Source organism: Cyprinus carpio, chromosome B8 (assembly GCF_018340385.1).
Source record: "Cyprinus carpio isolate SPL01 chromosome B8, ASM1834038v1, whole genome shotgun sequence".
NCBI classification, from domain to species: domain Eukaryota; kingdom Metazoa; phylum Chordata; class Actinopteri; order Cypriniformes; family Cyprinidae; genus Cyprinus; species Cyprinus carpio.
This window is the reverse complement of record NC_056604.1, coordinates 12,417,890-12,437,788: the sequence shown is the minus strand read 5'-3', so window position 1 is coordinate 12,437,788 and position 19,899 is coordinate 12,417,890. Positions and strand designations below refer to the sequence as shown.

At 36.7% G+C, this 19,899-nt stretch overlaps 2 protein-coding genes across 12 annotated transcripts in view; one reads left to right on the top strand and one right to left on the bottom strand.

Annotated features, from left to right (window-relative positions):
- LOC109094456 (AMP deaminase 2-like) overlaps window positions 1–12,129 on the bottom strand; it is a 25,130-nt gene extending 13,001 nt beyond the window's left edge. For 2 of the 9 annotated variants that reach the window (XM_042729754.1, XM_042729756.1), the window contains exons 1-2: window positions 11,995–12,129; window positions 9,319–9,881 (exon numbers count right to left, since the gene is read on the bottom strand). In XM_042729754.1, coding sequence (XP_042585688.1) covers window positions 9,319–9,397 — 79 coding nt within the window. In that variant the 5' untranslated portion in view covers window positions 9,398–9,881; window positions 11,995–12,129. Of the gene's footprint in view, window positions 1–3,889; window positions 4,043–7,165; window positions 7,295–9,318; window positions 9,882–11,829; window positions 11,887–11,994 lie in introns of those variants that run through there. The other 7 variants (XM_042729757.1, XM_042729758.1, XM_042729755.1 and 4 more) reach the window with 6 other exon arrangements.
- On the top strand, window positions 11,922–19,899 carry LOC109094595 (guanine nucleotide-binding protein G(t) subunit alpha-2-like). Of its 3 annotated transcripts, none has more exons than XM_042729766.1 (10): window positions 11,922–12,057; window positions 13,333–13,460; window positions 13,928–14,104; window positions 14,208–14,384; window positions 16,224–16,266; window positions 16,850–16,991; window positions 17,567–17,724; window positions 18,090–18,218; window positions 18,427–18,556; window positions 18,994–19,899. In XM_042729766.1, the coding sequence occupies exons 4-10, from the start codon at window positions 14,267–14,269 to the stop codon at window positions 19,153–19,155; spliced, it is 882 nt and encodes a 293-aa protein (XP_042585700.1). In that variant the 5' UTR covers window positions 11,922–12,057; window positions 13,333–13,460; window positions 13,928–14,104; window positions 14,208–14,266; the 3' UTR covers window positions 19,156–19,899. The 3 variants fall into 3 exon arrangements, with proteins under 3 accessions (XP_042585700.1, XP_042585699.1, XP_042585698.1); XM_042729765.1 differs by having other exon boundaries at window positions 14,203–14,384; XM_042729764.1 differs by lacking the exons at window positions 11,922–12,057; window positions 13,333–13,460 and adding an exon at window positions 12,180–12,291 and having other exon boundaries at window positions 13,928–14,384.

The window sequence follows — 19,899 nt, the reverse complement described above, 5'->3', positions numbered from 1 at the left end:
ATACTGTAGCAGCATAATCACTTACAGTACTATCCTAGTTTAAAGCCCTTGCTGTATAATTCTTAATCTGTATAAATGTATGTGCTTGTTAATCACTGTTATTTTGATCTCCTGGTTTTACAGCTTTACCCTTAATGAATTACTCATATAAATAAAACCATATGACTTTCGCAACACTGGATTGTTTAGATACTGCACTACATTGAAAAATTGAAATGTATTAAGCAGTATTAAGATGAATTAAAATGCTTTAAACTTTTTTAAAATTTGTTAAGTTGAGTTGAGTAGAGTAGTTGTGACTGAAATAAAAAAAGTGAATATTTTTAGAATAGTAAAAAAGTTTGATCTTTAAGATTATTTTCTAGTTTTTATTTTAGCATAAATTTAAGCATTTATGCCTCAAAACATGAAAAATTCTTAAACTTTATTTAACATTCACTGAAGTATTAATATAGAAAATCTTGCTTTTTAGGTACAATTTATTTATTTATGAATAAATGAATGATTATTTATTTTTATTTATTTTTCATTGAAGATTAAATTGATCAAAAGTGACAGTAAGCAGCACAACTGTTTTTAGAAATTGATAATAATAATAATATAATAATAATAATATGCCTCAAAACATGAAAAATTCTTAAACTTTATTTAACATTCACTGAAGTATTAATATAGAAAATTTTGTTTTTTACTAAAGACTGCTGAACAGCCCTACTGTTTTTACCCCATTTTGATCGAATAAAAACATTTGAAAATTCTATCAATCCCAAATTCTGAACAGTGTAAAGTGATAAGGTAAATTGCTAAAATTAATGTGACACATCATGTTGTAAGTTGATTTGTTAATTGCTCTCCAGACTAATTTACTTAAAATGCGCTGTGACATAATAAACATTAACTTTGGCTTGCTAAAATACAGCAGATTTTGAAGATACTTTCTCAATAAACAAACTTGAGTCACTGTCATCCCCTGAGGGACTGACGTCTTTTGTTTTTCTAGAGCTTTACCATGATTCCTATTCATAACCTCAATAACAACCACTTTGTTATAACAATGGCATTTGATGGAATGCAAGCATTCTCCCCGCGGAAAGTAGGAATGGCCATCCGCCTGCTTAGACTCAAGTACTAACTACGAACCACTGCCGTGTAATTATCCACAGTGCTCAAACACAAACGAGAGTAGCAGAACTGAATAATTTAAAGTTTGGTATCAGCGGATGTGGCCCATAGCTGCCGGAATGGAGTCATGTTATACTAACCCTCATTCTACTGCAGTTTACATAATGCTTTATATGCCCTGCTCATTGTTTTACTGTTCTAGCAAAGTTAATGTGCAACATACTTATCAGTGAGTTTATTGAAGGTAATTACGGACAGGATTATCTTGGAAATGAACTCACTGCTAAAATCTGTGTGGCCTTTTCACAGGCCCAGATGGGTTGACTAATTATGACAATGACAGTTCATTAGCACACAACACAGCATGAGATGCACACACAACTTCACACACTTATAATCACGCTCTCAGTTTTCACACTTCTCTTTTACCTCCACACGATCTCGGCCTACACATTTTACACTTAAATGAAAGCCAAAGCATAAAGAAGAGTATAGCAAGAGATTTTGTCAGGATTTTTGATGCGCATGTGTGTGTACAGAACAACGCAAAGACAGAAGTAGAGACTGCTATATCCACTGGCTTGTGTATAATCTTCTCGTGTGTTATTTTGGTAGTTTCATGCTTGTTACATAACCAGCAGCCCCTTCATACACAGGATCACTACATAAACAGCAAAGCAGGAAAACACTCAAAACCGGTCAGAGTGGCTAACCTCTTCTGGGTACGGACCGTGCAATTACACAACACAGATAATGGAGTTATTGATTCTGATAATAAACATTCTAGAATGAGGGTCTATAAATGCCACAGAGAGGAGAATAATCACTGTAGTGAGATATAGAGCTGAGAGATAAGAGCGACACTAGAATGATATGACACAGGAGATGAAGTCAAAGGTTAGACACCACCCCGCTCAACAACAAATTCATTTTCATTTGAAAGTTGTGTAATATTTGTGTATTTAACTGCTTCATTTTATGTTTAAATGTTTGTTTTTTACAATGAATTACATTTTAATTAATTTTTAATTACATTTTATTTTAATTCATTCTGCTTTCTATCAAATATCATGCATATACACTAGTAAGAAATTATTACTGTTATTCAGCAAGAATGCATTTAATTGTTAAAAAATACATTTAAGATGTCACTAACAGATTTCCGTTTCACATAAATGCTGTTCTTTTGAACTTTCTATGCAACAAAGAATCCTGAAAAAGATCAGGTTCACACAAAAATATTAAGCAGCTCAACCGTTTTCACCCGTGTGAAATCAGCATATTAGAATGATTTCTGAAGGATCATGTGATGCTGAAGACTGCAGTAATGACTGCTGACAGTTCAGCTTTGTCACCACAGGACTAAATTATACTTTAAAATATATTAAGTTTTTTTTTTTGTACTATATTGTACAGTGTTCTTATCTGTTAATTTATTTGAAAGTGTTCATGTGATGTTTTTGAATTGCAGTTTTTATTGTAATAATATTTCGCAATATTACTCTTTTTACTGTAATTTTAATAAAAATAAATGCAGTCTTGGTGAGCACAAGAGGCTTTTTTTTAAAAACATTTTTTTTTTATTTTGTTTTGTTGTGTTTTTTTTTTTTATTTAGTATTTTGTTATAAGCAAGACTGTATTTATGTCTCATATGTTCCATAAATGCAGAAATAGGCTACACAAACATAATTGGGGAAGCTTAGGGATGTCTTGCATAACAATACCTAATATGTGATCTAAATTTATATTACCAGCTGGTTCTAATGCAAACAGTGACATACTTCATGAAATCCTGAGCAAAACCAAGAAACGATGACACACTGAGGTTTACTGTTTAATTACTATCTGGGATAGTGGTTGTTAACTTTGAAAATTGATGTGTATTGTGTTTTTCACTCACTTAACACCTGACATGACCCTACAAGATAAGTGTAAATTAAACTGGAACTGGCAAATAAGATAAAAATATGAAACACATTCAAGGTTTATGTGAATTCATATGACTACAACTATAGCTTGCAGTGTTCCATTTAGAATAATAAACTCCTGTCCATGTGTTTCCTGTTGGAAAATCGTTGTGTTTTGGAACACAGTGGCTGGTTTCTAACTGGTCATGCTAAACCAAGCTTGGTAGCTGGTTTGCTGGTCGCCCGAGATGATCCACCAGTGTGGACCTATTAGAAACCAAAACACATCAACCAGCTTAAACTGGATTTCCCAGTAGGGTTTGGAGGCCTCATAACCTCTTTTCCTTTAAACAGACACAATCTCATACACAGAACACATCCAAGCAGCATCCTTCTCCACTACTCCTTCAACTGGCCACTTAATTGGTCACCTGTGAAACACAATGTTGACCACAACACCTTTAAAACAGGACAATACTGAGGACAATCAATATATCCACACACCATCTTTCAGCTACACACACACGCACACACACACACACAAGTGCAAGATTCCCAAGGGAAAAACATGAGCTGACAGCAGCACAGCTGAGAGCTTAGAGATGGAGAGAAACAGAATGAAAAGGCATAGAAGGAAATAAACATCTCAAATGAAAGCATACATGCAAACTATTGCTGGAAATCTCCCAAAACAGGTCAGAAAAGGCAGACAGAATAAAAGAAGAGAGACAGAAAGAACATGTAGCAAACACAAAGCTACACTTTCTAAACCAACACACATCTCCAGCAAAGCATGCCTGTCATTCACTCACTCACTCACTCACTCACATTGTCTTGTGATTCAATCTGTCCCACATACATACATACAGTAAACACAGCTGATGCAGCCGAAGCATCCACTCTCCCCTCCCTCCTCTTCCTGGTTCCTGCCAGCTGTCTGGGCTAGCCACTGTCATCCCCCTCTCGTTTAAATATCCCTGACACATGGCTGGACCGTACCACCTGGTCTTCAGGGGCAGGGGAGCTCAACAGCATCACTGCTGTCTCTGTGACAGAGTGAGCTAGACAGTGCCTCTCTACACCCCCGTCCTTCACCTCTGTGACGCGTTAGACTGCAGTGCATGCGAAAACGCTGGAGGATGTTTTGAGAAAAGGACAGAGAAAGAGAGACTCCCTTGGAAGCTGAAATAGAGGTCATCTCAGATTTTTTGTTGTTGTTGTTAACAGAATAAGAAACTAGGTTTGGATGACGAGACTGATAGAAGATCTGGCCCATTTAAACAGTTATCAAGATAGTGGGTTTGTCATTATACTGAAGCTGTCACCAAACCATCACTGTCAACAAAATATTGAGCGGAGCATTACTGTGGATGAAGTCTGTAATCTGCTTTGTTGCTTAAACCCATAAAAACCCATATAGAGTGTAAATGATTCTGCTCTTGTATCCAGAGGGGTTGAGAGGTGTTTCTGATCATCTGAAGCTATTTAATCAGAGGGAACAATAGCATCCCTGAATCCTGCTCCTTTTTAGAGGAAAAAAGCTTTGATGGAAATATCAGTGATAGAAAAAGAGACAACGATCGCACTGATTAGGTTTTTGTGAGCCTCTGGAGACCAATTGCTTTTTTTTCTGTGTTTGTAGGCCTTTGTTTGGGGAAATAAAATAAAATAAATATAAAATTAAATATAAAATAAAACAAAAAATAAAATAAACATCAACCTATATACTGTGTCTTGCGAAAGTATTCAAACCCCTTCATTTTTTCACGTTTTATGTTAAAGCCTTATGTTGAACTGCTTTAAATTACTTTTTTCCCACATCAATCTACACTCCATACACCATAGTGGCAAAGCAAAAACAGAACATTCACAGCTATCTTGACTGGCATTTTGTTTTGTTTGCTCTCCGCGTTCGTCACTAATTACGCAACGCTGACGTCCTACGTCATCCGCCGGAAATCCTTTCGTATATGACAGATAGCAGAAGTGATAGAAAAGGGTTTATTACATTTGAAATATGGATATTTTTCTGACAAAAATGCATGGATTCACTACAGGAGGCCTTCATTCACCCCCCGGGAGCCGTGTGAGGCACGTTTTATTACAGATACGTGCGCTTTATTTAACGTGTTTTGGACTATTGAACAACAACACCCACACACTACAATGATAGAGCTTAGACGAGCCAGGACAATTTTTAATATAACTCCGATTGGATTTGTCTGAAAGAAGAAAGTCATATACATCTAGGATGGCTTGAGGGTGAGTAAAACAGCTACTTTTCAGTTTTGGGTGAACTAACCCTTTAACTCAGTACTTAGCTGAAGCACCTTTACAGCTATTTTCGGGTATTTACAGCAGTATTTTGGGTATGATGCGATAGCGACAAGCTTTGCACATCAGCATTTGGCAATTATCTGCCATTCTTCACCTCATCTGTTCACCTCTCAAGCTTTGTCAGGTTGGATGGGGAAAGACACACAATTTCATGTTTCTCCAGAAATATTTGATTGGGTTCAATCCCAGGCTGTGGCTAGGCCACTCAAGGACATTCACAGAGTTGTCTATAAGCCACTCTTGCTGTGTGCTCAGGGTCATTGTCCTGTTGGAATGTAAACCTTCTGCCCAATCTGAGGTACTGAATGCTTGGGACTAGGTTTTTATTAAGGCTATCTCCATATTTTGGTGCATTGAGCTTTTCTTTTACTGAAAAACAACCCCACAACATGAGGCTCCTACCAGCACACTTTACTTTTGGAATGATACTCTGCAAGTGATGAGCAGAGCTGGTTTCCTCTAGACATTATGCTTGTAATTGAGGGTCAGACCAGAGAATCTTGTTTCTCAAAGTATGAAGGTCCTTTAGGTGCTTTTTTGCAAATTCCAAGTGGGTTTTCGTGCATCTTCACTGAGGAGAGGATTGAGTCTGGCCACACCAGCATAAAGCACAGATCGGTGGAGTGTTACAGCAATGTTTGTCCTTCTGTAGGTTTCTCCTGTCTCCACATATGATCATGGAGCTTAACTAGAGTGACCATCAGGTTCTTGGTCACCACACTAACAAAAGCCCTTCAGGGCTTGGTTTTTGCTCTAATGTGCATTTTTAGCTGTTAGACCTTTTGTTAAGATGTGTGTGCCTTTCCAAATCATATCCATTCAATTGAATTTGCCACAGGTTAGCCTCACTCAAAGTGTGTTAAAATTTACAAGCAAAATGAATGCTTCTGAGCTAAATTTCAAATGTCCTAGATTAGGGTATGAATACATTTGCAATGGAATCATTCAAGTTTTTTACCTTTAATAAATTTGCAAAGATATAAAAAACCTGTTTTTCTTTTGTCATTGTTGTGTTTGTAGTGTAGATTGATGTAGGAAATTTGATTTAAAGATGTTGGCTGCAACATAAAACATGAAAAATGAAGGGGTTTGAATACTTATGCAAGGCACTGGATATATTATTAGGGTTAGTTAAAAATGAACCAACAATGAACAATACTTTTATATCAGTCTTAATAAGATTAATGTTAACGTTCATATACACTAATACAAATTTACATTTAATGTATTAAGAACCAAATATGAACTAAAAATTAGCCTACACCTAATGCATTAAAGGGATAGTGGTTTGAAACAAGAGGAAGGTGAATAAACAATGACAGAATTTTCATTTTCGGGTGGCCTTTTGCTTAAATTATTATAAAGCATTTCAATATACTGAAGCCAGTTTTACCCGTTTCAATAGTTGCCATTTATTTGTTAAATTAAGCGTTTTTGTTTTTTTTTACTTTAAATTGTACAGTAGATAAAAACACTCCTAGAAAACAAACAGAAGCAGGGAAAAAAAGGCATATTTAAAATCTTGAAATAAAGCAAATGAATATTGTATAGTGAGCTTGAAGTATGCTTGCTTGGAAAAATGTCTTGCTAGTTCCACCTAGTGGACAACAGTAAAACTGTCTGTTCTTTGGATCGCAAGATCATAGAAAAACTCATTCTTGCAACTCAATTTCACAACTCACTGTCTTAATTCAATCCACAAACAATTTAAACAAGTACATATACATCTACACATATTAAGAGTCTAACTACCCTTTGTAAAAGCAGAAGAGTCTTTAAGAAACCGTAAACTCCCTACCTCAACAGTGAAGTCCCTGGGAATCTTGGGAAGTAAAGGGTTGGGTGGATTTGGAAAAAACAACTCTAAATAGTAGCAATATGGTGGCTGTGGGGGAGGCAGTAAAAGGGCTCCTTTAAAGAATCCCTCCTCTTCCAAACCACACTGAAGGCAAAGGGAGGCTCCAGAGGGGTCAAAGTTTAAAGCATTGCAACATGTTATGTGTGGTATACAGAAAGCTGGAGGCTGAAACATGAACTATGACCAAGTTATACCACTAACATTCTCATCTTACCTCTACAAAGAAGAGAACAAATTGGTTGCACACTAACATTTGTGCCTTTAGGAATAGTTTAAGTAATCATAGTCAATCAGGTCAGTCTTATCTTTTCCATCCTTAATGATCAGAGGAAAAAAGTGAGAAGGTTATGAAACATTTGAGCAAACATAATGTAACACAGACAGGGTCCCAAGTGACATAACAGGAAGAGCTCTGTGTACAGACCTCAAGTGACTCATGGCGAAACACATCAGGTAGCGGTTATAAATAAAATCAAAACAAACAGCAATATCATTGTACACTGACTGCTGGGGGGTTAAACAGAATGTTAGTCAAAGGTTATTCAAGGTATGTTATTAGAGCCTCTAAAATGTTAGGTAAATGCAAAGAAACAAGTTTGCTTTATTTTCCATGATAAAAAAACCTATGGATGCACCAGAATTTTCCTTAATTTAAAAATATTTTTACTACTGTACATATCAATCAGTATTTTGACTGATTACTTAAAAGTCCAAATGTAGTGGAATATAACCTTCAAAAATATACATCTATATATATATATATATATATATATATATACTGTATATATAGATAAAGAATTATAATAAAGAAACAAAATGGAACATTTATCCATCCTCTTTTTTTTTACTGCAGTCTTTCTTTCAAATCATGCCATGTATTTGCATATTCAGCGTCCATTAACATGTCAAGAATGAGCCACAGTAAAAGCACACGCAGGCTTTCGGTAATCAGACACTTGATTGCTGCTGAAATGCGAGAGGAATTTTAAATATTGCATATTGTAGTGTCTCTAAAAATACTGTTTAAAGGACTTTTCATTTAAAGCAAAGCACTGGCTATGATTTATTACTACATGTGTGCATGTGAGAGAGAAAGAGAACTGTTTTGTGCCTATTTGACTATAACTGTGTCAGGAACTATGTGGTTTCAATTTTGCATCATTTTTTTAACACAGAGGCAATATGCCTCTACGCTCATTTAATTTCTCCATCTCTGTGGCGAAGATGCTTTTTGATAATATTTCCTGCCTCAGGCTTCCGAAAGTCAAATGAGTCTGGTTTTGCACTCAGCCAGAGATAAATGCATTTTCCAGAAACTGTTTCAGGTTTTCATCAGAGGCACGGATGTCTAATGAATACATGCAACACCTAAGTAATGCGTTTGTGCTTCTAGCACTGGATAAAATCACAGTTTTTCTGCGAAAGAGAGGTGTGAAGTGGTTTTTGGATTGGATCTTATGTAAGCCTTACGCAATGCTGGCCTGACCACAGACAATGTGTTGCATGCATTTTATGGATGTGGTCTAGACCGTAACTGGTGCGTGTTTGATTTGCCTCATCTGGCTTTCTTGCAATTGATTTAGGAACATTATCTGGATGAATTTATTCAGGAATTGAGGCGTTGTGGTCGCCAATGTGATTATGACTAAGAAAATGATGTATAATACATAACTTCCTCTTTCTGCTCATCAGAGAAATATCAAATACAGACCCAGGAGCTATTATTCCATTTCAGAGAGAAAAACATTCATGTAAAGTATTTGTTTTAGCTCTTCTGGGTCCCATAAGAAAGAGAGAGACAGAAAACAGAACATAGTCTTGAAAGGCTGCAACAGTTTTCCTTATATCAACAGGTATAAAAGTTTCTACATTAAACACAAGTTGGATTACAGAAACTCTCCTGAACAACTGGCATATAAGAGTCAAATGTGAGAAGGAACTTACATGCAAATATGTTGAATATATAAAATGTACATGTAGAAATGTACACATAATGACACATTCTCCTTTCCATAAAATTTCTACCGCTCACACACACACACACACACACACACTTTTATAAATCCATATTGTTTTTGAATAAACACACTTACCTCCACTGGCTGTGTACTGCAGGCTGCCTCTCTTCCTGAAAGGGGACGTGGGTTTGCCTGAAGGCACCTTAGAAGACATTTTGGCTTGAGATTTACCAGAGACGGACAAAACACTGGTTGATTAAGAAACCGAGGATTCCTAGCGGGGAGGCACACACTCGGTCCAGAGGGGCTTTGATTGCAGTAAGGAGGATGTTCAGTTGTGTGTGTGAAAGAGATCCCCGCTCTTCGGATGCTGCAGTGGGGGAACTGGCTCCTCCCCACACCTCCCAGTACCCACTCACACGCTACCACACGCTGCCTGCATGCTGTCACTCCGCACCGTTTCCATGGAAACCCCAGAGCCAGGTGGAACGTGACAGGAGAGTACGGCAGGCATCTGAATAATGCTGTGATGATGATAAAGGAATGTTCCTCATTCTCACAGCCCCAGGAGACAAGACGAGCCAGACGCTGGCTCTGGGCTCAAAGTTTAGTCAGCCAGAAAAGGTGCACTGTGTGATGGGTGAGGGGGGATACTGACTCTGTGTTGCCTCTGTGATGGGCAACCGCCAGAATCGTGTCTGTGAAATGTAGCAAATCACATATGAGACATGCACAGTATCACTACAGAGTGAAGAAATGTTTATCTTTGAGATGACAGTTAGAATCTTTCTAATTATAACATGAAAATTAGTTTAAACAGTCAACATTGAGCAAAAATTTAAAAATCTAACATAGAATCTGATTTGGAAATTGTATTAATTGCAATTAAAAGGAATTTAACACAATCATACAACAGATTTAAAAAAAAAAAAACATAATTATATCGATTTGAGCTATTAATTATATATGTTTATTCCCAAATATTTTTTCTTAACGGATTAACTGGAAAATTACTGTAAAAAACTGTTACATTTTATATAATTCATATTATATGGACAATTATATTTTATAATTATATTTTAAGCATCATATATATGCATTACATTGTATGTGTGTGTGTGCTCGATATTAAAGTTCATTAAACGTAATGAAATATTTAAATACAAACTTATTTATTGATTATTAATATCATCTAATGTTACAGAAAATATGTCATGTTGTGTTATATTAAGAGCATCATATATGTATTATAAGTATTATATACACACACACACATATATATATATATATATATACACATACATACAAACTTATGTATTGATTATTAATATCATGTATTATATAATGTTTCATGAATACATTATTGCCCAGACAACATATGCCAATGGTGTGTGTGTACAATATTGTATTCATGGAAATTCATATTGAAATTGTATTATTAAAAATTAGAAACCGAATTTTAAAATTTTAATTTAATTCTACCTAAATTTTAATTTGCTTGCATCTTGACAGGTACTGCAATTCAAATTCAGCCAATTCAGTTCATGAGCTGCTCATTTTTACATAATGAGAATGCCTGTGAAATGCTAGTGACAGTATACACTGACCCTCATCAGCAATGTACAGCGAGGAGTGTTTACATAACAAAAGAATCTTTCTGTCTCTGTGCTGACTGGACATGTCAGCATGGTAAAAATCCAGCTCCAATGGGCCCTGGAAACTTTAGCTTACATACAGATCCAAAGGTGAAAAAAATTATTTGATATTATACTCCTGCAAAAAAAAAAAAAAAAAAAAAATATGCCATGAAGTTACAGAACATAATCGTCTTTAGATGAACTCGATATATTAAGTCAGTGAATTATGAAGAGATGGTTGCTGAGATTTCCTTCCTCCTAAGCTAACGTGTATATCAGGCAGAGTGCATTAAAGTGATGGTTAACACCTCACTCTTGTGGAGACTGAGAGTGATGCGTTCATGTTTGTTCAAGGTTACCCTGTGCATCAATGCCAAAAAAACCTACATTGGCAAGAATGAATCCAAAAAGAAAGCGAAATACCAAAATCAATATTAAATCAACATATAAAAAACATTATTTCACAAAAAAGTCATGCATTTTTTTTTTTTAGCAAACAACGATCTAGGACAGAGCATATTACTGATTTCCACAAGCACTGTGCCATGACCAATAATGCATGATCTCACAAGAGACTGTAGGCGTACTGTACACGCTACACCTTTATATGAGTGCACCAATGAGTCATCTAACAGTCCTTCCACTAGGAAAACCGCTCATGCTGTTTAAAATCTGTGTCAGGCTTGAATGCAGATCAGGTCTCTGCAAAAGCAAGCATTTAGCTATTCCATTTGAAACCGCAGGGTTGAGACACACCTGCACCAGTCTCTGTCACATATTAATTGAAGTGCATGAATATTAGCATGAAAAATGGTGACAAAACTGTTTATGCATAATCAGAATTAAAACAACTAGCATGGTGGATTGAGCAATTTATACAACCTGCAGGGAAAAGTCAAAAATGTGTGTAGGCCTATGTAATGCAATTTTCAACTCAACTGAATTATTTTTATACTGTAGAACATATATTTTAGGCAGTAAATAACAATCCCAGTCCACTGTCACCCACCCTGACCCGAGGGCCTCGAGGCAGGCCTGGACCACAGAAACCCTAATGAGATTGGCTCTGATGAAGAGAAGGACACCATGATTAGCTTGCCATATTCCTCTTGGAAGCATTTAGGGATTTGGGTGATCACAACCTGCAACAAGCAGTAAGAAAAAATCTGCTTACCCAAAGTTACGTTTTCTTTCCCATCATCCATCTGGGGAAGGAGCATGCGCTACGAGGGGGAAGGTCTGATATGTTTCTGGTTTTAGATCAGTGTAAAGGGATTTGTTTCAAATCAACTGAAAGCAGAGTTAATGATTCGCTGAGTAGCTATTGTTGACTTCTGGTTGACATTTCATTTTGTGGAGAGTTAGCGCTGGTTGAGACGGTCAGAACGCGTTCCGCTGCTTTTTTATCGTTGTATTCTACGTAAACATGCGCGAGACGGACATTTTTTATTGATGCGCCGCTTTCCTCAAGGTAGAAGTGTTTTAAAATATTTGGAGTTTCCCTAATCTCACAAAATTAACACGTATATTAATAAATGGATGTAGGCTACTCTTCATAACTTTGTCATGTTATTTAAATATCCACATTTGTTAGATTTAGTCAGTCGAAACAGTTTTGAAATTCATGAGTTATTTAATAATTCCATTAGTTATATGTACAGATTAGGCCTATATGAATGTCTTCCTGAGATTCTGCTTTTATACTTCCTAAATTTTTCAAAACACACTTTAAAATAGAATAGTTAAGTTAGTTTTTCACATTCCTAAATATTAATAACAATGATATGAAAAGTAATATATACATTCTGTAAATGTTTAGCCAGGGGTAATAATTTTACATTTTGTGCATGACAACTAAATTATATTTCTACATATTTTCCTTAATAATGCATTGGCTGATGCATCATCATCATCCTGCACATGCTAAACTTAAATCAAAGCAATGCATACACAGTTTAAAAAAATACAAAATAAATACACATTACATTTAGCAGACGCTTTTATCCGAAGGGACTTATAGTGCATTCAGGCTAAAAAAATTTTTTTTTTCTTTTTCTTTTTTTTTAACCTAACGTGTTCTCCTGGGAATAGAACCCACAACCAATGCTCTTCCACTGAGCCACACATAGTTCGTTAAGCAGGGCATCAATTATATCCTACTTGTTTTTTTCTCTTTAGAGATTTGCTTTAATAAACACACTTTGCAAGAGCAAATTTGTACATATTAATCCTTGGGACATTCCATTATAGTATATTTTATGTCGCTATCCAAAATTGACAAACAAAACCACCAAATGAAATTGGTTTATTTCACATCAAAGACATACACACAGAAATAAATATGAAAGAACTGCCTAATATTGGATGTGAAAAGTTGAATCAGGTAGGTTCAATTGTTTAATACAAGCTTCAAGCCAGGATAAAAATAAATCAGTTTTCACAGCCCAATGAGAATAAACTAATTGATGAGTTATAGTGGACAGTTAATGCACATTCATTCTCTTAAGCGCAGTGGATGGTGGAGATAAAGATCAGTTCAGTGGTGTTAAAGATGATGTTAGAGAAGAGAACGGTGATCGGATGGCAACTTCAGTGCTGACTTTACCACTCCTATCTCCCGGAAACAAGACACACTGACCTGTAAGCTCTCCTCCTTTACCTCTAGTCCCCCAAGCTCAGGGTTACATAACACATGAAACTGGTTGTGTGTCTGTGTGTGTGTGTGTCAAATGGAGAATGCTATACATGTGTCAACCCCTCAGACAAAAGAGTCCACCAAGGACAAGAGCAAAACCCTTCATCCTCTGATTTCTAAGAACTAAATCAGAGTTTAACAGACTGAAATATTAAGAAAATTGTTTGTGGTGCCAATGAACTAATAATTCTGCAGATTTTATACATGCATATTTCTGTAAAAGTTCAAGCTCATTTTTCTAAAACTTCAGATATTGTGAAGCAGTTCTAGAACACACAAAAGTTTCACCATATCAACCACAAATCCAAACATGCCCCAACTGATCACACATTATCATCTGATCAATGTCAAAAGCTAATTCACTAGAAGCACTGGTCCTAATTTTTACAACCTTCATTTCTGTCCTTGTTAGCCGAGCTAATAGGATTGGCTGGTTCACACAGGAAGATCAGCAAAGCCCTCCCCAATCCAAAGCTAAGACTTTTGAGGTGGACAAGGAGGAATTAGAGGGGATAGAGCGACCAAAGGAGGAAGCAGGGCATTCCGCTTCAGTCTCTGTGCCTGTCTCTATCCACTCGTCCATCCCGAGGTAGGTCAGTCACAGAGGAATCAACACTTTTGCGACCCTCCTTCTGCCCCGTGATCCAAAGTACAGGGCTACCTGTATCCATTTCTCTCTCTGCAAAGCACAGGGGAAGCCGGCAAAATTTCTTTCCTTGAGGAACTTGACAGGGAAGCGTCAGACGACGAGATGGGTAGCGGAGCGAGTGCAGAGGATAAGGAAATGGCCAAGAAGTCCAAAGAGCTGGAAAAACAGCTCCAGGAAGATGCTGATAAAGAAGCAAAAACTGTCAAACTTCTGCTGCTGGGTAAGAAATTGGTGTTTCTTTGATTCCTCAGTCCACTGGTGCTGAGTTAAGAGATTCTGCATCCTGAATGAGCTTCTGATGCTTTATGTACATTTGTGCCTGCAACAGGTGGTCACTACTACTAGTACACTGGAAGAAGTTGCTGCAGATCTTAGCATCTTAGATACTTAAGTTCTTTCTGAACATAAGATATATGCATCCTTGATGATTGACATTAATTTGTACTGAACAGAATAAAGTGACTTCAGAATGGTCAACACTATGAGAAAGTGTTGTTTTCAGGGATTAAGAGTTATAGATGCACTGAGGCAGAAAGTTAAGACAAATCTGACTTACAAAGGATTTGAGACAACAAGGGGTTATGTAATTATATTATAAATGACACAATTGTAATCAGTTGTCATGTTTGACGTCATAATGCAGTAGAATTAAAATAAAACAGACTACATACCTTTTTTTCTTTTTTTTTTTTTTTTTTACAAATGATTATGCCATTTTGCACCATATAACACCTATTTGATGGCATTTACAACACTAACAAGTGCTAATGCATTTCAGATTATTTTGCATGTGAATTAAGTGATGAACATCAGCTCTTTTTCTGTTAACCATTTTTAATATGAATTATCTTTGTCTAATTAAAAGTTTATATTAAATTAGCTTTAAAATGTTCAATTCCAGCTTGACTTCAGCAACACATCCAGCTTGACTTCAGCAACACATTTTTTAAGAAATGCAACACATCCGAAGCCCCCCTAAAAGATCACTACCTGAGGAACACTGTAAATTGTGGCATATTGACAATAAGACCAGAATCCGATTACTGTGATGATTTAAGCCCCGATCCTCTTAAGCTAAGGTTCGGTTTATCTTCCAATGGAAATGGAAAGCGAAGGAGGCCAGTTTGAGTGCTCCTAACAGTTTATTACATCAAGACACCTTACATCAGTGAGCCATTCCAGCAAATCACTGTGAGACAGATGCATTGATTAAGTACTGACCAGCTTGATAAGTCACTTCCTGTCTGAACAGGAAGTTCATAACCTGCTGTTCTCAGATAATAATAACAACATTAAAATACTTATTTAGAAGAAGTTAAACTTATTGTAGTTACATACTCTTCCATGTGTAGTAAATTATCTAAATGAGTTTTCTCAGTAAATTAGCAAATCACTTTAGACTATTTTTGCACAATAAAAGCCAAAGGGTCTGGTAATAATGGTACTGATATGCGTTCACACCTGAGAATTAAGAAGTAGACAGCATAATTTAATAGTTGCTAAACTAAGCATTTGAATGGACCAACTGGGATGACGCATGTTCTCTTTATGGCTACAGTTAACTTAGGAAGTAAAGGGCACGTAAGAGTGACAGTTGCCACGGGAGATGGTTGAGCCCCACCCCCTTGCCCTGGACTGACTGAAGCTTCAAGACGAATCAAAGTGTCAGTGATCTTCTCAGAGGCTTTCCCTAACACAAATCCAATTGGGTCACTTTATAAGCAGGTTAAAGAGCCTTCCTCTGACCTGGCCATCAATGACAATCTATGACAGATCATCTACCGCTTAACATTGACCTTATTATTAAAATCAAAATCCACAGAGCAGAAAATAAACAATTCAAATAACTAAATTCAGGCACTATGGAATGCGTAAGACCTACAGTAAAAATTATTCAAAAATCGTTGGAGTATGTTTTACAGGAAAATAGTATTTCAGTCTTTCTGCTTCAAAACTTCACATTTAATTCAATGTGTTTAAGAGCATTTGAGGGCTTCTCATTTTGTTCTTTTGTTGCTCATACATTGTTCTACATCATATTTTTCTTTCTGTTTTGTAGGTGCTGGTGAGTCAGGGAAGAGCACCATTGTAAAACAGATGAAGTGAGTTTAAACATGCAACATCCAAAATTTATCCTCAGAATAGTCCATTTGTATCTTAATTGCTGTGGAAGCACAGAATTCAGGATATATATTTTATCCAAACCTGAAGTGAAATTAAAATCTCATCCATGCATTCTAGCTGAAATTTTCTTTAACAATTGGTGTGTATTTGGGAAATGTCAGTGCATACAATGTACACTCTTAAAAATTAAGGTACTCCACGATGCCATAGAAGAACCTTTTTGTCTAAATTGTTCCATAAAGAACCTTTAACATCTGAAGAACCTTTCTGTTTCACAAAAAGAAGAAGAAGGCAAAAGAAGGTTATTCAGATTATAAAAAGATAAGAAAGAGATGGTTCTTTAAAGAACCTAACACTGAATGGTTCTTTGCGGGAACAAAAAAAATGGTTCTTCTATGGCATTGCTGTGAAGAACCTTTTAAGCACCTTTATTTTTAAGAGTGTAATGCTAATGCGTGACCAGCAGATGGTAGTGAATGTGAAGCCTGCCCTGTATGTGTACTGTATGTACAGTTCTCAGCTTCAAAACATTAATCAAAACACTCTGTTGCTCCCCCCAAGAATTCTCCATCAAGGTGGTTATACAAAAGAAGAACAAATGGAGTTTCGATCTATTATTTTTGGCAACATCCTGCAATCTGCTCTGGCTATCATCAGAGGCATGGAGATGCTGGACATCAACTTTGGGTCACCAGCAGCACAGGTCTGCAAAACAGCTCCAAAACACACAAAGACCAATGATTAGTGTGTAGACATTCACATGCCAACAAAATGCACACACTGAAACACAACAACATACACAATTTTGGCATGAAATGAAAATTCACCCAATTTTTTATTTTACTTAAACATTTTTAAAAATTAAACATCATGCATGGATGAACTGTTCACAATCTACACTCTCAAAAGGTTTGCACCCTTTCAAAAGGTACACCTTGTGTACACCTTCTTTACCTTTACAGGGTGTATATTAGTGGCTAATTGAAATCGACACACTTTTCTCTGCTGATACCGGACTTCTCCAAATATTTAGATCGCTTGAACCCTGCCCCTGCAAACTCTACATCTTAAAATCAAATCAACAACTGATGCATAGAACCAAGTCTTTGGTTCTACTTTTTTTTTCTTGATAATCCATTACACTTGGATTTATGTCACAATTAGGAAGAAAAGATATGTTGCTACTTCCCTTTTTTAGGGTGACTTATTAAGTATTTGGTGGAGTTAATGTATGAATGCATTATGGGTGACAGTGCCCCATTTCTTTGTCTCATGCAGGAGGACGGTCAGAAGCTCCAGAACCTGTCTGACTCCATTGAGGAGGGCTCCATGCCTCCAGAGCTGGCAGACGTTATCAAGAGGCTATGGAAGGATTCGGGTGTGCAGGCCTCGTTTGAGAGAGCTGCTGAGTACCAGCTGAACGACTCTGCTGGATAGTGAGTACAACACTCAACAAGGACAGCAAACTGAGGATGTGGTTACATTGTCCATAATTCCCTTTGTATTATGGGAATGCAGTACACCAGGGGTTAGAACGTCTGGAGGGTCGCAGTCCTGAAGAGTTTAGTTCAAACCCTGCTTCAACAACAGGCCTTTAGTTTTCAAATAATCCTGAAGGGCTTGATTATCTGGATCAGGTATGTTTAATTGAGGTTGAAGCCTAACTCTGTAGGGCTTTGGCCCTCCAGGAACTGAGTTTGACACCCCTATAGTACAAAATTGTTATACTTTGGAGATTTTCAGGACTTTAGCAGATGGACAGTTCAGGTGTGTCTGTAAATTTATGGCTCATCTCCAACAGTTACTTGAGCGAAATGGACAGAATCTGCAAACCTGACTACCTCCCCACTGAGCAGGATGTGCTGAGATCTCGAGTCAAGACTACTGGTATCATTGAGGAACAGTTCTCCTGCAAAGAGCTCCACTTCAGGTGTGTCTTACCTGGCTAATGTGATTGAATCAACTGTTGTGCATACTCTATGTTAAAACTGAGATCCACAAAAATTGCTAGTGTAAAGAAACTCAAGAAGACCTAAAATGTGTGACTGTCCATGTGAGAGTGTCAGATTCTTGTGTAACTAGAGCAAAAAAACAGCATTTTGAATGAAACCATTTCATGGTTTTTCACTGGGCTGCAGGATGTTTGATGTGGGTGGCCAGAGGTCAGAGAGGAAGAAGTGGATTCATTGTTTCGAAGGTGTGACTTGCATCATCTTCTGTGGAGCCCTGAGTGCTTATGATATGGTGTTGGTAGAAGATGATGAAGTGGTAAGTGCTCATCTTTAGGCAACGCTCTTTAAAATAAAGGTTGTTGTTGCCATCTATGGTTCCATAAAGAACCTTTAACATCTTTGGAGTTTTTAGATTTAACAAAAGATTCTTTATAGTGGAATAAAGTTCTTTTGATTTTTTAACATGTTATTCACACTAAGAAAAAAATGGTTCTTTTAAAAATTGTTCACTGAAACGTTCTTTGTGGAACCAAAAATGGTTCTTCTATCGCATCGCAGAGCAAACCTCTTTTTGGAACCTTTATTTCAAAGAGAAAAGTGCAGTCCTTACAAATCCTTTAATCAGCAAAGAACATAAGATCATTCACATTACAAATATCACAGAGACCAAACAATGGATTTGATACTGCTGTTTTAAGCTTTACCAGTGCATTTCAACTTATACCGTCGTCTTATTTCCCACGTTTCCCCCAGAACCGCATGCATGAGAGTCTCCATCTCTTCAACAGTATCTGCAACCACAGGTTCTTCGCCACCACTTCCATTGTGCTTTTCCTCAACAAGAAAGATCTTTTCCAGGAGAAGATCAAGAAAGTCCACCTGAGTATCTGTTTTCCCGAATATGATGGTGAGTGAGGTCTCTATAAAAATAAACACACCACCTTTAAACCGTAATTTACCCAAAAATGAATTATCTCACCCTCAATCCGTTCCAAATATGTATGCCTTTCTTCTGTAGAACACAACTTCTAAATTTTTTTAAGAAAGCATCCTGGCCATTCTTTTAAATATACTGAAGGCAAATAAGGACTGGAGTTATGAAGCTATAGAATGACAACAAAGAACCACAAAAGTATCATAAAAGAGGTCCATATGCCTTGTTACTCTTTCGAAACCATATGATAGCTTTGTGTGTGGTACAGATTTAAATTTAAGTTGGTAATCTTGATTTGCCCTAGCTGTAGCTCTTCTTGGCACGTTCATGAGACAATGTCTGATTCACAAATTAATCCTACTTTTGAGTCCAATCTTTTAAATGAACTCATTGAACTATTCACAGTGGTTAACAGCTCACTGGAAGTGAGGAAGTGAATAATGAATCATTACTTAAATTCAGTCTGCTTCTGATGTGGCTATGGCTGGTATGGATCTTTTATTGTGTTTTTGCATTTTGTTTGTAACTTCACAGTCATTCACATCATTATATTGAAATAGTCATCAGAATATTCTTCAAAAATTCCTCTCAGCAGAAGATAGAAGGTCAGACAGGGTTAGATCAGCATGAAAGTGAGTAAATGAATGAAATGACTATTCAACAGTAGCAAACACTTGGCGGTACTAGAACTGTAAATAAAAATGCACAACAGTCTTAACAATCTT